The sequence below is a fragment of the Leucoraja erinacea genome, chromosome 6, assembly GCF_028641065.1.
Source record: "Leucoraja erinacea ecotype New England chromosome 6, Leri_hhj_1, whole genome shotgun sequence".
Classification (NCBI taxonomy): domain Eukaryota; kingdom Metazoa; phylum Chordata; class Chondrichthyes; order Rajiformes; family Rajidae; genus Leucoraja; species Leucoraja erinaceus.
This window is the reverse complement of record NC_073382.1, coordinates 63,023,848-63,042,693: the sequence shown is the minus strand read 5'-3', so window position 1 is coordinate 63,042,693 and position 18,846 is coordinate 63,023,848. Positions and strand designations below refer to the sequence as shown.

The 18,846-nt window shown below is 39.5% G+C and overlaps 1 protein-coding gene across 1 annotated transcript in view; it reads left to right on the top strand.

Moving 5' to 3' along the window:
- Positions 1–18,846, top strand: part of LOC129698425 (disks large homolog 2-like) — a 633,990-nt gene that overhangs the window by 288,559 nt on the left and 326,585 nt on the right. The window contains exon 14 of the mRNA XM_055637570.1: positions 10,630–10,732. Within this exon, the coding sequence (XP_055493545.1) occupies positions 10,630–10,732 (103 nt within the window). The remainder of the gene's footprint in view (positions 1–10,629; positions 10,733–18,846) is intronic.

Sequence of the window (18,846 nt, the reverse complement as noted above, 5' to 3'; positions counted from 1 at the left end):
ATGATGAGAATATTAATATTGTATGCAGAATGACACAAGAAAGACTTTAGAGCTAAAAGTGATTAATGTCCAACATTATCCACAGTATTGTCAAACTATGAAATCGTGCCCAATGAAAAACTGGGTATTTTTTTAACCATTACGAACACATCAGGTTGTGGTTGGCTTGCTTCTATACATACTAATTTGGTAGATAAGTACTCTATTAAGTTCATGGGGCAAGTACAGTACATTCAGAAAGTATTCAGACCCCTTCACCTTTTCCACATTATGTTACGTTACAGCCTTATTCTAAAATAGATTAAATTCTTTTTTTTTAAATCATCAATCTACACACAATACCCCATAATAAAAAAAGTGAAACAGGTGTTTAGAAATGTTTGCAAAGTAATTAAAAAAGAAATAACTGAAATATCACCTTTACATAAGTATTCAGACCCTTTACTCAGTACTTTGTTGAGGCACCTTTGGCAGCGATTACAGCCTCAAGTCTTCTTGGGTATGACGCTACAAGCTTGGCACACCTGTATTTGGGTAATTTCTCCCATTCTTCTCTGCAGATCCTCTCAAATTCAGGTTGAATGTGGAGCGTCGATGCACAGCAATTTTCAGGTCCCTTCAGAGATGTTCGATCGGGTTCAAGTGCGGGCTCTGGCTGGGCCACTCAAGGACATTCACAGACTTGTCACACTCCTGCGTTGTCCTGGCTGTGTGCTTTGGGTCATTGTCCTGTTGGAAGGTGAACCTCCACCCCAGTCTGAGGTCCAGAACACTCTGGGGCAGGTTTTCATCAAGGATCTCTCTGTACTTTGCTCCGTTCATCTTTCCCCAATCCTGATTAGTCTCCCAGTTCCTGCCGCTGAAAAACATCCCCACAGCATGATGCTGCCACCACCATGCTTCACCGTAGGTATGGTATTGGCCAGGTGATGAGCGATGCCTGGCCAGACGTGATGTTTGGCATTCAGGCAAAAGAGTTTAATCTTGGTTTCATCAGACCAGAGCACCAGAGAAAACAACCCTTTTGGCAAACTCCAAGCCTCATGTGCCTTTTACTGAGGAGTGGCTTCCGTCCGGCCACTCTACCATAACGGCCTGACTGGTGGAGTGCCGCAGATATAGTTTTCCTTCCGGAAGATTCTTCCATCTCCACAGAGGAATTCTGGAGCTCTGTCAGAGTGACCATCGGGTTCTTTGTCACCTTCCTGACCACGGCCCATTCTCCACCGATTGCTCAGTTTGGACGGGCGGACAGATCTATAAAGAGTCCTGGTGGTTCCAAAATTCTTCCATTTAAGAATGACAGAGGCCACTGTGCTTTTCGGGACCTGCAATGCTGCGGAAATTATTTTATACCCTTCCCCAGATCTGTGTCTCGACACAATCCTGTCTCAGAGGTTTAGGGACAATTCCTTCGTCTTCATGGCTTGGTTTTTGCTGTGACTTGCACTGTCAACTGTGGGACCTTATATGGACAGGTGTGTGCCTTTCCAAATCATGTCCAGTCAATTTAATTTATGACTGGTGGACTCCATTCAGGTTGTAAAAAAATATATCAAGGATAATCAATGGAAACAGGATGAACCTAGGCTCAATTTTAAGTGTCACAGCAAAGGGTCTGAATGCTTATGTAAATGTGATATTTCAGTTATTTATTTTTAAACACCTGTTTTCACCTTCATTCTGGAGTATTGTGTGTGGATTGATGATTAAAAAATAATAATTTAATCCTTTAAAATAAGGTAACAAAATGTGGAAAAAGGTGAAGGGGTCTGAATACTTTCTGAATATACTGTATATGTCCTACGTAGCCTGCAAGGGTCATTTGGACCCTTCTGCTCCATGGAATTAATGAACTCTCATCTGAAGTCCTATACAATACAGGAAAATACTATGCAGGAAAGAGGATGGGATGCAGACAAGAATATAAGAAAAGAAGAGGATGAGATAAGGAAGGGAGGAGCATATCGCCATTTTACCAAGTCAGCCTATGTGGGGAGCCATTTCACCAGCATTTCACCAGCATTTCACCAAGTGACTTGACCATTTAACCAAGTGACTACAGTTCTCCAAGCTGAAGAATTCAATGTTCATACCGTTGGGTTCCTAAAATTGGAGAAAACTGTGAGAGGAACTCACCAGGCCAAGAAGCATCTGTAAGGGCAGAGGCAATTGCCAACATTTTGGGTTGAGATCTTGCATCAGGATTGAAAGTGCAATGTGAAGAAAACCAACATAAAGAGAAGAGGGAGAGGAGTGGGTTAGGATCCATTAGATGATAGGTGTTGAACCAAGGAGAGTTGAAAGATGAGGGGCAGATGAAACCAGGTGATAAAGGGTCGATGTGGAGTTGGGTGACAAAAGCAGTTCAGATGCTGAGAGTTGGAAGCAGTTGCAGAAATGATGGAGCCAGATGGGGGATGCAGGATTCCCTCTCTCCATGTTCACACAATGCCCCCTAAATGGACTCCTTCTGCCTAGTTTTAATGGAATTCACCTGCGACACCTGGTGACAACCTACGACAGCAAAAATTGTCACACCTGTCGGCCAGGTTGTGAACATGTTGAAAATGTTGTGGCAGTTGCTTGTAGTCGCCCCCAAAATTGCCTAAGTGAGACAGGCCCATTAGCCTCTTTTATTGGTCCTACAATGTCCAATTTAAGTTTGAGGAACAAAATCTCATCTTCCATTTGGCACATTCTAACATCTGAATTCATTAATTTTGGGTGACCTTGTTTCCCCTCTTTAAAATATCTGTTTCTGTTTGTTTCGGTTTATCCTTCTGTCTCTAACTGCTATTTATGAAATAATTATTACATTGGCATCTTTGTTCCACAGCCTGTCCCAGATGTCCCCACTCCTTTTGTCCCCTTCTCCCCTCTGCAAAAGAAATACATTTGTTTTCTCACATAATCCATCATGGAGTAGGGTCCTTGACTTGAAACATTAAGTTTGTTTTTCTCCCCATTACAAAAGTGATTCCAGCAATTTTGTGTTTAGGTTTTAAATCTGGAATTGCCCTCCTTGTTTGACTTTCTACCTATTAACTAAAAAGTTAACTTTACTGCAGTTAAGGAATTACATTGACACTTGCTCCATTGCATTAACACTTACTGTGTCCTAATTAGTTATGGTAATTAATGACATCCCCCGATTTCCATCACCAATAACTTCCACTTCAAGCATCACGTCAAATATTTTGCCTGAAATTTTTTTTCGATTTTCCTCAGAATATTTGGAAGCCCATGGTACTATCTCACTAGTGTTTCTGTTTTTCTCTTTTGTTCAACAAATATGTCTTCATTTGATGACCCTTCTAACATAACTCTTTTCACAACCAATAGTTAAGGGCCTGTCCCACTTTCATGACCTAATTCACGCCCTCTGCCGAATTTGCCCTCGTCACAAGGTCGTAGGAGGTCGTAGGTAGTTCGTAGGTAGGTCATGATGCTAGTTGTAGGTATTCGTGGCATTAAGTAGGTTAGGCCGTTTTTCTAGCCTGATGAAAAATGTCCACGAGTATAAAAGGTCTATTAGGTCGTGAAAGTGGGATAGGCCCTTTATTGTTTCATGAACCAGGATAGCCGTGTTTTCCTGTTTTTTCTCCCTATCTATGCCATCAGGAACCGTGTCACCAGAAACATTAAATTGCCATTCCTGCTCCCTCCTTGTTACTTTATCTGGAAATTGGGTCATTTTAGCCTGAGATCCCACAAGTTTAGTCAAAAGGGTCAAAAGCACATGAAACTGGGAAAAATGCTGGCAAGGATTGGGAGCTGAAAAAGCAAATTCTGCAGATAAACACTGGTCTTTCTCAAGTTGGGAGGCTACGGTTAATGGGGTAATGTGGACATCTGTGCTTGGCCTCCAATGAGTCATACTTTAAATCGATGATTTGGCTGAAAGAAACAACTGTCATTATTTGCAGCTATTGATGATGGGATGGGATTAAAGGTAATATGGAGGATGTAAAGATAAATAGTCAAGCTGTATAAATGGATGAGAACATGACAGATGGAATAAAATGCAGAAAAGTGTGAGGTCATCCGCTTTGGTACACCAAAGGGAAAGGCATAATATTTTTTAGGATGGCAACTGATTTGAAAATTATGATGTCATTAAACTTGTGTCATTGAAAGTCAACATGCAGATGATTAGGTTTTTATTACAAGAAGATTTGACTACAGGAGTAAAAGAGATCTTATGGCAATTATATAGGACCTTGGTTAGACCTCAACAAGAGATTGTGAATTGATTTGGTCTCCTTAATGAATAAAGTATGCACTTGTCATAGGGGGATGAAGCAAAGATCCAGCAGACTAGTTCCAGGGTTGGCAGTTTGCCATATGAAGAGAGATTGAGCAGACTGGGACTAAATAAGAATGCGAGGGCATCTCATCAAAAGATCACTAAGCTTTGCAAAATTCAAAGGCTTGACAGGCCAGCTGTAAGCAGGATATTTCTCCTCGCTGAGAAATGTAGAACCAAGGGCTACAGTTTTAGAGCATGGGGCAGAAATGTCGAGGCGTTTTTTCACTTGGAAAGTGGTGAATCTTTGAAATTCTACTTTAGACATGTGAAGGCTCATTCATGGAGTTTGTCCAAATAGGGATGAACAAATTTCTGGATATTAAGAGAATTGGGATTGTGTGGTGGCGTTAATTTTTGAAAAATGTTATTGAGTTAGAACAGTCCTAATCTTGAATGTCTTACTCGGACTCCAAATTTTTATGTTCTATTAATGTTGTACTTCCATCTGGTAAACCTTGGAAATAAAAAAAACATTGCTGCACTGATTAAGTTATACTCATTTGCTTGAATTTGCCTTGATATTATTTGGGTAGAAGATGCATTATGTTCTGATTGAAACCAAATAAATTATAAATTTAGTATGAACAGACTTCCAGAGTTGATACGGCAGCATTCCAAAAGAAAAAAACAGCTAACTAATGGGCCTGTCCCACTTAGGCAATTTTTCAGCGGACTGCCAACGACTGTCAAGTTGCCGGTAGTCGCCTGAAAAAATGGCAACTGAAAAAATCAATGGCACACACACACAACCCACACACACACACACACACACACACACACACACACACACACACACACACACACACACACACACACACACACACACACACACACACACACACACACACACACACACATCGCTTCCTTAACCAGCCCGTTATGCAGGCGGGGAACAGAGCAAGCGGGGTGAACACTGTCTAAAAGATTCACACGCCTACAACCTACGAGAACCTCCTGGCAACCCATTATGACCTCCTAGCGACCCAGTACAGCTCGAGAATTCTCGCTACTCTCCAAATTCTCGCTAATTTTTCAACATGTGGAAAAATTCACAGCGACCATAATGAAGCCGCAACTAGTTCCCAAAATGCGGGAACTCCTCACGACCATGAAGGCGACACCCGGCAACCACCCGCGAAGATGTGGCGACTGCATAGTCTCCTGCAGTCGCCTAAAAAGTCGCCAAAGTGAGACAGGCCCATTAGGTCTAGATTTTACCCACTAGCCCATTCCAGCTATCTTCAAAATTGAAAGTGGTAGGAGTGCCAAATGGTCTCTTTCTGCACCTATTTTCTTTGTTCAATGTACTATTTTTTCTCTCAATATAATATAACTATAGGGAGTAAGGAAAAATGCATTACTTTCTATCTCTGAATGTTATCTTCAATTTAAAAGAGGATTTTTTTAAATAGGAATACTAATAGTTGCCAGATGGGGGCAGCATATAATCACATGTGGAATGATGAAAGATGTAGACAAAGATAGACTAGATCAATCTTCAGCGTCTTATTCATGAACATGGGGAAGAATGAAGGTTAAGTGATTAGAGAGAAGCTTCCAGAGTTTCAGATATTAGTAAGTGAAGACACATTCATGAAGAGTGATAAAGAAGTCAAATAAATGATGGGCCAGAGTTGTGCAGCGCAGGGATCCTGGTGGGACATTGTGCTGGAGAAGGTCATAGAAATAGACAGATGCAGGTATTGATGAGAATATTAAATTGTATGTGTTTGGGGATCAAGATGTAATGCAATGTGAACACAAGGGTGTTGTTGGCTGATGTTCAGAAACCTTGATTTTTTTTGGTCCCTTTCCTTTTTTTCAGCACTTATCAATATTTTTTAATGTTTCAACCTAGAGACATAACTGAACTACTGCCAATCTTGCTTGTATTTCCTTTTCTCTCAATGCAGGCTGAACATTAGACATGGGAAACTAGTCTGTGTGTATTTCAAGGGTGCATAAGAATCAGGGCCTGGTTTAAAAGGGGGTGTGGGTAGAAGTAGCATAGGAAACAGAACCTGATTATTTTTAAATGTGCACGAGGGACAAGACTTGGCGTGTTTAAAAAAAGGAACATGACTGGATTAATGTGTGAGTGTATGTGACAGCTCTGGGTCTATATTCATTGGAGTTGAGAAGGATGAGGAAGGATCTCATTGAAGCTTACCGAATAATGAAAGGCTGGATAGAGAGCTGATGTGGAGAGGATGTTTCCACTAGTACGAGAGTCTAGGTAGGACCAGAGGCCACAGCCTCAGAATAAAAGGATATATCATTAAAAAGATGAGGAGGAATTTCTTTAGCCAGAGGGTAGTGAATCAGAAATCTGTGTGTGCCAAGTCTTTAGGTATTTTTAAAGTGGCAATTGACAAGTTCGTGATTAGTAAGGGTGTCAAAGGGGAGAAGGCAGGAGAATGGGGTCGAGAAGGAAAGATAGATCAGCCATGATTGAATGTCGGATTAGACTCGATGGGCCGAATGGTCCAATTCTGCTCCGATGATTTATGAACCGATGGAAAGGGCTTGGTGAATTTAAAGCAAGCATGAGAAATAAAACCCAGTTTTAAAAGGAGCACCAGAAATGATGTCCCAGTAAGTTTCATGGGATGACAGGGACCAGAGCCCAATAAGTGAGATGCCAAAGCATTGGGTTATTTGAGTTTTACCAGTGTATTTGAGTTTTTCTTTGTAACCAGCAGAGAGTATTACTTCAAATATCGAAAAGAAACGACTGCAGGAACTCAGCGGGATATGCAGCATCTGTAGAGAGAAAGGAAAGTTTGGAATTGCAGACCAAAGATGAATGTTTGTTCCTATATTTTGTTGAAACGCCATGTTATTAAATCCACCCGGAATACTTCCACTTGGAATGCAAGGGTGTATAATTAAGCAGAATATACATTGGTAGATCACAACCATCATTTTGAATTACTGACTGCCAACCAGAGCCAATTGGAATTTAAATATGGAAAAATATAAAATCAGTACAGCACAGAATAGTGCCATTAAATCCATTGAGCAAGTAATAGTGAGAACTTTTGCAGCCAAATGAGAACCAGAAATGTAACGATAAGATCGAAGACAAAATACTGTAGTTTTGCATCCATTCTAATTCTATGAAGACTACTTTAAGGCCTAAATTTATTGTCCATACCCTATTTTCCTTTGAAAAGATGGAGGGAATACCTTTTATTTTGAACTTTCATGAGGTCAGTGCAGTGTGGATTATGCTGCTCGGTGGACAGTTTCAGAATTTTGACCTGTGACAATGAGAGGGTGGTGGCAAATCTCCATATGATGAGCTAATAAATAGGAGGGGAAGTTGAACATGTTGCTGATAAGTCGAGTGCAGCTCTTCCCCATCTGGATGGTGAAGATCACAACTTGCTGACTATGTTTTTGTTGGTTAGCCTGCTCTTTTCTAACCTGTATATCTTCTCCCACCTCATAACATGAATTTTTAATCTTGTGCAGTAGTCTAGTTTAGTTTATTGTCACGTGTACGGAGGTACAGTGAACATCTTTTTTTGCGTGGTGGCAGGTGGCACGGTCTCAAAAACTACCTGGAAATTCAAATATGCTGCATATGCTAGTTCCCCATTATCTACTCTGGATGTTACATAAGGACTCTAATAAATTTATCAAACTCAATTCCACCTTTGTAAAAGCATGCAGGATTATGGGGCGGTTTTCTCAGTTTCCTGCTACTATTTCCCTGACAATGAACTGTAAAACTTTCCAATTATAGATGTCAGGCTAACTGGTTAATAGTTTTTTGCTTTCTGTCACCTGAGTAGAAGGCAATCTACTAATCCATCCAACCTGTTTGATCTCTAGTACTTAACAAGGTATGTAATCTTCTCAACCAAAACCAATTAATTTTTATGAGAGTTTATATTATATCCAGGACGTTTATCTTACTTTTATCTTTTTTTTTTGTTTTGTTTATTTTATTAGAAGTTAATACAGTACAAAACAGTACAGTGGAACCTAATTTTAGGTGCCAACTATGTAATACCGTAATCCATTCTATGTACAACCTCTAGTTTTATGTTATGAGAAGAAGGAAGTAAGCAAGACAAGAAAAAGAAAATAATAGAAAGGGGAAAAAGTGGAAAAATAGATGGTAGAGAGTAGAAAAACGTGAAGTGTGTATATAAAAAATAAAAAAGAAAGAGAAAGTGGAAAGTAGAAATAGAAGAGAAGGCCCCTTAAAAGAGAATTTTTGATTCCAAAAAGTCGATGAAAGGAGACCAACTCCTTAAGAATTGGTCATATTTATCTATTAGTCGGAGTCTCATTTCTTCAAGGCATGCTATGTCCATCATATTCCTAATCCACATTTTAACAGTTGGTATGGTTGTATTTTTCCAAAATTTAAGTATCAATTTCTTTCCAATTATTAACCCATAATTAAAAAAAACATTTCGATCTTTATTTAAATTGGTATCTTCTCCTATTATTCCAAATATAATCCATTCCGTTTTGGGTTCTATTCTTGACTTGAAAAGCTTTGTAAATATATCAAATATATCACTCCAAAATTTATTCAACTTTGTACATCCTACAAATGAATGTGTTATATTAGTGTTTTGAAACTAAACATTGATCGCATCTGGGAGAGACGTTTGGATAAAATTTATTCAACCTCGTTTTTGAATAATATTGTCTATGTAATAATTTGAATTGAATTAAATTATGTCTTGCATTAATAGAACAGTTATGTGTATTCATCAAATACTTTTCCCATCTATCCTTCGAGATCTTTATCATTAGCTCATGTTCCCAATCTTCCCTTAGTGCTTCTGTTGAGGGTGATTCTCTATTTAATATATTATTATAAAAGTATGATATTAATTTTTGTGAATCAGCCTTAATATTCATTGCTTCTTCTAAAGGGTCTAAAGATATAGTTTGAAATTCTTATCTTATTTTAAAAATAAAGATAAGCATCCAGGATAATTATGGAGGAAAAAATATTTGGCAAACACCTCTTTAACGGGTTAAAGCAAAAGAAGATATTCCTAGCCCTAACTTGTCCCATAATTATGTCACTTAATCCATCCGTTTTTCATCTTTGGTTCCCTACCAATTCTTCTTGCCTCTGTACTCCCTTAAATACTTTTCACTTGTCAAATGTTCCTCTAATTCTGTAAAAGATCATAAATAAGACATGCCTGCTGAAATATTTAGTCACATGAGATGAACCATGCACAATCAATGGAGAAACATCCTCTCAGCAGCTCACCAGTCAAAGCCATTTAATAATTTTGTGAGGTTTTGATGTGATCTTCTCCATTCTTGTAAACTTGAAAGAAAATAGTTCCAGTGATGGTGCATGGCTCATTTCAATGTTTCCATAGCACAATAAATGTTTCCAGAGCACAATAAATGACCCCTGACCCCTCCCTCTCTTACTCCAACAGCATTCTCTCCTACCTGCTAGCACCAAACACTATCTAACCTCATCTGCTCCTTTAACCGTGCTCATCCCTCTAATCCTACCAACTGTGCTTCTCCCTGCCCCAACTCCCTCTCTCTGTCCTCTATCCCTTCTTACTTCTAACCCCTCTCAATGTCTCCAGCCATCTCGCTCTCGCTTTCTGGTCCCATCCTCTCCAATTCTCTAGCCATGCTCTTGCTTCAGTAACTCCCCTCTTATTTCCCCTACTACGCTTTCTCTGGCCTTCCCACCACTTTCACTGCTCCACCCTTCGGTTCAATCTGTCCACCCACTTCACCACCCTCAATGCGTATCTCAATCCCCTAATCTCTTTCTCCTATCAGCCACTACACCCCTTGCATACTATCTCCTCGCTTTTTTACCTTCCCTCTAAAATGCAAAGCAATTTATTTTTGCATTGTTCAAATGCCTTTTGTTTTTTATTTTGCAGTGTGATCGAAACTAATTTAATCATAATTTTTTATTTTGTGCACACAATTCATCGTGTTTATAAATTAATGCTATAGTTACTTTAAAGGCCAAAATTATAGCGTGATAACTTAGGATATATTATAATGTTATAATGTTAATGATGAATATAGCAAATGCCAAAACTTGCATTTTATATAATTCATAATTCTGTATTTCATTTCATCATAATTTTGTTAGAATTTGATATTTGGTTTTTGGATCATAGCTGAATTTCATTAGGGTTGGAAGGATTTCTTAAGGGATTGAAAGGACTTGGAAACTAGTTACAATTCTAAACTGTTTATGGTACATGTACTGCCAGTGGGATTCATTTTAAACGTAGTTACAAATATAGAAATCAAGTTGTTGAAAATTAACTTATTTTGTTGCCTGTGCTCAGGTAAATGGGATGGATATTCGTGTGGCCACACATGAACAGGCTGCAACAGCTCTGAAGGGAGCTGGCCAGGTTGTGAATATGATTGTTCAATATAAGCCTGAAGGTAAGAACTCCAACTTGAACTGAAATGTCATTGATGTTGGTTTAATAAGCATAATAAAGTGAGATTTAAAATGAATACTTCAATTCCTGTGAAAATGTATAAGAATAACTACATAAAAGCAGTGTTATGAAAGGATTGATTAAATAAATTTGAAAATGCAAAGATATGTGGCTGACAAAGGAGACCATTAATTTTCTTTTTTTCTGGTGTCCATTGGCATGACTTTAAGGAAATAAATGATTATGTATGTTTAGTTTTTCAATGAAAATATCATGGGAACAAGTTCAGTTAGAGAGTACCTGCTTTTGCAGGAATGCGGAGATGCCTGGACTTTCAGAGTGTCCCCATGCCCCTCCAAGAACTGAGAATGAATAACATTTAAAATCAGTGTAATTTCTATTAGCCATATTGCAGTGTGACTGATCAGTTTATTTTTTTACATCCTCATCCTCTTCAGCTTTGTTGGACGCTATGCTTAATTTCAATAAATATTTATCAGCTGGATCTATCTGAGGCCTTTTAGGGTGGAATTCACAACGATTATGCAATGGACTGAAGGAACACAATTGATAAAGGCATAACAAATTCCCAGCACCACATCAGTAAACATGTGAGGCAAAATCTGTCAGATGCAGTTCCCACTTTAATTGCATAGCCCTTTCACCAGAGTTAAGCTCCAGTTGCAGTTACACCCTCTTGCTTCCCTAAATATGTTCTTAAATATTTAATGATGTCTTTAGTAAGAGTAACGATAGTACAGTTAGGAAAATGTGTGGTAACATGAAAAAATGATAGTAATTACTTGGGTTCAAAGTAATAGAATGAATTGGTACTACGTTATGGTGTGAATTAGTAAATCCATTTTTTATTTGCACCTGACACCAACTTCACAGCATAGCTACAAATAATTTGACACTAATTGGCTGCCACATTTGAAGATAATCAAAAACCTATTGTGGAAATTGAAAAGGCACATGAATGCAGCAGTAGATGCTCTTTAGAATGTGAGTTGGCTTGTTAACATGGCAGCTATGAAAATTAGTGTATCAATATAATCAATATATTAAGCCTGGGAGGGTTGTTTCAATAATGTGAATTTCAATAATGTATTATTAAACAATATTAATGGAATGATCAATTATGTTCTGATGTGCAAAATAATCTTATTTTTCAAAAAGATTATAAATTATAGTAATTCAAGTTCTATACTTTGTGATGTTGCCAACCTTTACTATATTTATATATATTATTACTGCATGCTCAATTTAGGTTTTAAAGGTATGCAGGCAGTTTAATGAGATAGTAATCTGCAGCCTAGGTTAAATACAAAAATGTATTCAGTTGTATCTTGTCAGTTTCTAAATCCTCATGTATACCCTGGACTTGTAAGGTGAGCTGTGCCTCAGCATTTCCAGATCCACTAATATTAACTGAAACCATTCCGGCTCAAATGATGAAGCTCTTCAGAGCAGTTGAATTCTCTGGATTTAATGCCATCAATTGGGTGAGCCAGAATCAATTGCACAGAAAACAACTAAAAGTCTTTGACCGACCCACCCCATGTGACTGATTTTTAAATGCTTTCAGTCCTTCCTACCATTACTGCTGCATTCAGATAAAGAGTATAACCCAATGGACCACAATTTATCAATAAAGTAATGGAAGATGTCGTCAACAGTGCTATTAACTGGCACTTAGTTACCAAAAACCTGTTCACCATTGACTTGCACCATGACCTGTTGTCTCCACTCAGCTCCAGACCTCATCACTGTCTTGGTCCAAACATGGACCAAAGAGCTATATTCCACAGGTGAAATGAAACTGTGAAAGTAACTGTCCTTGACATCAAGGCAGCATTTGACCAAGTGACTGGAGTCATGCACAATGCACAGAGCAAGGTTGTTGGCAATCAATCAGACCAGTCCAGGACATCTTTGGAGGAGTTTCTCATGGAAGTTTTCTGGGCCTTGCCATCTTAGGGTTTTTTTTCAATGATCTTACTTTCATCGTGTCAGAAGTGGGGATATTTATTGGTGATTGCACAATGTTTAGTTCCAATCCTCAACTTCCAAGCAAATGAAGCAGTCTATGCCAGAATGTGTGAAGATCTAGACAAGACTGATATAGACTGATAAGTCCCAGAAAAAAAGCTATTAAATGTCTTGGAAGGAATTTTTAATTTTTAATTTATCATTATTTATTACTAATTAACCTGTGATCTAAACTGTTGTTTAACTTTAATATTTGTTAATGTTTTTTGACATTTGCAAACTTCCAAAATGTTCCAGTACCAAAAACAAAAGATAAAATATTGCATTAGAAGTGAAATTATGTTAAAAACTATTACACACAAATAAAGACATTTAAAGATAATTAAATTAAAGGAATAATTTAATTAAAGTTCAATAATAAGGAAATTAACCTGCCAGCCTAAATGCTGGAAAATTAAGGGAAGGTGTTCTCTTGAACACCATGAAGAATACTTAACCACAAAGTCAGAATCCTGGTCTCTCGTTCAGTGCTGGGCTGGATTTGAACACTGGGACCAAAGAACTCAATGAATGCTAAGAAAATTAAATTGCCTGATTCTTTTTTTATTTTTCTTGTACAGCCATTCCTCTCCATTGAAGTGAATTTACTTGCTTTCCTTAAACTAGTTCAGCAGGCAAATTCCTGAGTAACTTAAAAAAAAAATCTGGGGCAGTTTTAAACATGAATTTCAGATACTGAAGCACTCGAGTCCTCACTGATTATTGTATTTGTTTCCACATTTGAATTATCCCTTATTTTGATTCTCTGTAGAGCAGAAAATAATTATCATAGAATCGTCATATTTTATTTTGATTGGTGATTTTTTTATGAATAAATTTTGATTGATTGGTATGTATGTACAATATATGGTGATACTCCATGAAGAGTTCCTGATACATTTTATAATTATGGACATATTTTACAATTAAATTAATTTTTCCAGGTGGAATTTAAATTGTAAAAATGTTCACAATAGCACACTTCTTAAATGTTGTTAATGTTGTTAATTGGCACTCTGTCTACTGCCACTTGAAAGCTCGATTGGAAAGTTTCCACACACACAATTGCTGTGGCATTAACTGTTTATTCCTGGAATCAAAATTAATGCAAAGGAAGGATTTGGCTTGTATTTATTACCCTTGATTAGACTATCCCTTTGGAGCTGTTAAATCATTTTTTTAGAATAATTACGCAATAGCACGTGATAGCAATAACACTGGAATGCAACCAAGAGCATAGAGTCATACCACCCAGAAACAGGCCCTTTGGCCATCTTGTCCATGCCGACCATGATGCCCATCTAAGCTAGTCCCATTTGCCTGCAGATCAGTACTGGGCCGAAGGATGGAGCAGATGTGTGGCCAGGATCACTGCAGTGCAGTGGACCAGTTAACTCCTTACTTAGTCTGATATCACTGCAATCAGCTGCCCTGCACAATGGTCCACCCACTGCACATGGAAAGCTGTGTTTAGGTGTATGGGATAGGTTGCAAGTGCTGTGCCTGTCAACTGGAAAGTGCACAGAGGCCCGGCTAGTGGAGTAAGCAAAGGAAAAAAGCAGGACAAAAAAGGTAAATGTTTCAGGGGGAAGGTTATGAGTGTACACAAAGTGAGCAGATATAGGGTGGGACCTCTCAGGCTCTGTAGTTTTGAAGCCCATACTCAGAACGCTCGTGGGGTCCAGCACGCTTCCCACCATCAGCTGACATCAGCCTCACACACTGGCTCAGGAAAGCCGCTCAGAAAAGGAATGGAGGATAGAGAGCAGAGAATCAAAGGGGGGATGATGCCTGATCCAGGGAAGAGGATGGAAGGGGTCAAGAAGCAGCTTACAAGAGAGGGAGAGAGGAGCAGGATTGCAGGGAGGAAGTCTTAAGGAAGAATATGGAATTTGGAGCCTGGAGCATCACATCACATTGGAAAGACAGAGTGGACAGCTATCAGCGGAGCCAAAAGAGATGGGGGAGATATTGAACAATTTATTTTCTTCGGTATTCACCAAGGAGAAGGATATTGAATTATGTGAGGTAAGGGAAACTAGTAGAGTAGCTATGGATACTATGAGTTTCAAAGTAAAAGAAGTACTGACACTTTTGAAAAATATAAAAGTGGATAAGTCTCCAGGTCCTGACAGGATATTCCCTAGGACATTGAGGGAAGTTAGTGTAGAAATAGCCGGGGCTATGACAGAAATATTTCAAATGTCATTAGAAACGGGAATAGGCCCTGAGGATTGGCGTACTGCGCATGTTGTTCCATTGTTTAAAAAGGGTTCTAAGAGTAAACCTAGCAAATATAGGCCTGTTAGTTTGACTTCAGTGGTGGGAAAATTAATGGAAAAGATACTTAGAGATAAGATATATAAGCATCTGGATAAACTGGGTCTGATTAGGAACAGTCAGCATGGATTTGTGCCTGGAAGGTCATGTTTGACTAACCTTCTTGAATTTTTTGAAGAGGTTACTAGGGAAATTGACGAGGGTAAAGCAGTGGATGTTGTCTATATGGACTTTAGTAAGGCCTTTGACAAGGTTCCTCATGGAAGGTTGGTTAAGAAGGTTCAACTGTTGGGTATAAATGCAGGAGTAGCAAGATGGATTCAACAGTGGCTGAATGGGAGAAGCCAGAGGGTAATGGTGGATGGTTGTTTGTCGGGTTGGAGGCAGGTGACTAGTGGGGTGCCTCAGGGATCTGTGTTGGGTCCTTTGTTGTTTGTCATGTACATCAATGATCTGGATGAAGGGGTGGTAAATTGGATTAGTAAGTATGCAGATGATACCAAGATAGGGGGTGTTGTGGATAATGAAGAGGATTTCCAAAGTCTACAGAGTGATTTAGGCCATTTGGAAGAATGGGCTGAAAGATGGCAGATGGAGTTTAATGCTGATAAATGTGAGGTGCTACACCTTGGCAGGACAAATCAAAATAGGACGTACATGGTAAATGGTAGGGAATTGAAGAATACAGTTGAACAGAGGGATCTGGGAATAACCGTGCATAGTTCCTTGAAGGTGGAATCTCATATAGATAGGGTGGTAAAGAAAGCTTTTGGTATGCTAGCCTTTATAAATCAGAGCATTGAGTATAGAAGCTGGGATGTAATGTTAAAATTGTACAAAGCATTGTTGAGACCAAATCTGGAGTATGGTGTACAATTTGGGTCGCCCAATTATAGGAAGGATGTCAACAAAATAGAGAGAGTACAGAGGAGATTTACTAGAATGTTGCCTGGGTTTCAACAACTAAGTTACAGAGAAAGGTTGAACAAGTTAGGTCTTTATTCTCTGGAGCGCAGAAGGTTAAGGGGGGACTTGATAGAGGTCTTTAAAATGATGAGAGGGATAGACAGTTGATGTGGACCAGCTTTTCCCTTTGAGCATAGGGAAGATTCAAACAAGAGGACATGACTTCAGAATTAAGGGACAGACGTTTAGGGGTAACATGAGGGGGAACTTCTTTACTCAGAGAGTGGTAGCGGTGTGGAATGAGCTTCCAGTGGAAGTGGTGGAGGCAGGTCGTTGGTATCATTTAAAAATAAATTGGATAGGCATATGGATGAGAAGGGAATGGAGGGTTATGGTATGAGTACAGGCAGGTGGGACTAGTGTAGGTAAAAAGTTGTTCGGCACGGACTTGTAGGGCCGAGATGGCCTGTTTTCATGCTGTAATTGTTATATGGTTATATGGTTATATGTTTATATGGTTAACCCTCAGGACAGCTCCAACTGTGAATGTTACTTCCCGATTGCAGTCCAAATCCCTGACGATGCATGGGTATATATATTTGGAGTCTGATTTCCAATCATCATTGACTTGGTCATGAAGCATTCACAAGAATGGGCCTAATATTAACGTCTGCAAAACAACAGTCTAATAACAAACTGTCCCACTATGCAACACCACCCTCCACCAACAAAGATTCACAATTGGATTCCCAAATACATGAGCTGCCAGAGGAGGTGGTTGGGGCACGTACTATCGCAATACTTAAGACACATTTAGACAGGTACATGGATAGACCATGTTTAAAGGGGTGTGGGACAAACGCAGGCAGGTGGGACTAGTGTAGATGGTACATGTTGGCCAGTGTGTGTAAGTTGGGTTGAAGGGCCTGTTTCCGCACTGTAAATGATGTGTGAAAATATATGTGAAATGTATTTCACATATATTTTCACACAGATATGTGAAAAGAAAGAGATTAGTTAAAACAAATGTAGGTCCCTTGCAGTCAGAAACAGGTGAGTTGATCATGGGGAACAAGGATATGGCGGACCAATTGAATAACTACTTTGGTTCCGTCTTCACTAAGGAAGACATAAATAATTTGCCGGAAATAGCAGGGGACCGCGGGTCAAAGGAGTTGGAGGAATTGAGTGAAATCCAGGTTAGCCGGGAAGTGGTGTTGGGTAAATTGAATGGATTAAAGGCCGATAAATCCCCAGGGCCAGATAGGCTGCATCCCAGAGTACTTAAGGAAGTAGCTCCAGAAATAGTGGATGCATTAGTAATAATCTTTCAAACTCTTTAGATTCTGGAGTAGTTCCTGAAGATTGGCGGGTAGCAAACGTAACCCCACTTTTTAAGAAGGGAGGGAGAGAGAAAATGGGGAATTACAGACCAGTTAGTCTAACATCGGTAGTGGGGAAACTGCTAGAGTCAGTTATTAAAGATGGGATAGCAGCACATTTGGAAAGTGGTGAAATCATTGGACAAAGTCAGCATGGATTTACGAAAGGTAAATCATGTCTGACGAATCTTATAGAATTTTTCGAGGATGTAACTAGTAGCGTGGATAGGGGGAGAACCAGTGGATGTGGTGTATCTGGACTTCCAGAAGGCTTTCGACAAGGTCCCACATAAGAAATTAGTATACAAACTTAAAGCACAAGGCATTGGGGGTTCAGTATTGATGTGGATAGAGAACTGGCTGGCAAACAGGAAGCAAAGAGTAGGAGTAAACGGGTCCTTTTCACAATGGCAGGCAGTGACTAGTGGGGTACCCCAAGGCTCAGTACTGGGACCCCAGCTATTTACAATATATATTAATGATCTGGATGAGGGAATTGAAGGCAATATCTCCAAGTTTGCGGATGACACTAAGCTGGGGGGCAGTGTTAGCTGTGAGGAGGATGCTAGGAGACTGCAGGGTGACTTGGATAGGCTGGGTGAGTGGGCAAATGTTTGGCAAATGCAGTATAATGTGGATAAATGTGAGGTTATCCATTTTGGTGGCAAAAACAGAAAGCAGACTATTATCTAAATGGTGGCCGATTGGGAAAGGGGGAGATGCAGCGAGACCTGGGTGTCATGGTACACCAGTCATTGAAGGTAGGCATGCAGGTGCAACAGGCAGTAAAGAAAGCGAATGGTATGTTAGCTTTCATTGCAAAAAGATTTGAGTATAGGAGCAGAGAGGTTCTACTGCAGTTGTACAGGGTCTTGGTGAGACCACACCTGGAGTATTGCGTACAGTTTTGGTCTCCAAATCTGAGGAAGGACATTATTGCCATAGAGGGAGTGCAGAGACGGTTCACCAGACTGATTCCTGGGATGTCAGGACTGTCTTATGAAGAAAGACTGGATAGACTTGGTTTATACTCTCTAGAATTTAGAAGATTGAGAGGGGATCTTTTAGAAACTTACAAAATTCTTAAGGGGTTGGACAGGCTAGATGCAGGAAGATTGTTCCCGATGTTAGGGAAGTCCAGGACAAGGGGTCACAGCTTAAGGATAAAGGGGAAATCCTTTAAAACCGAGATGAGAAGAACTTTTTTCACGCAGAGAGTGGTGAATCTCTGGAACTCTCTGCCACAGAGGGTAGTTGAGGCCAGTTCATTGGCTATATTTAAGAGGGAGTTAGATGTGGCCCTTGTGGCTAAGGGGATCAGGGGGTATGGAGAGAAGGCAGGTACGGGATACTGAGTTGGATGATCAGCCATGATCATATTGAACGGCGGTGCAGGCTCGAAGGGCCGAATGGCCTACTCCTGCACCTAATTTCTATGTTTCTATGTAAAACTCTGACTCTATGATTCTAAATGACAACGGCTTGATCAGTCATTAATAAATCAAAATGAATTGAA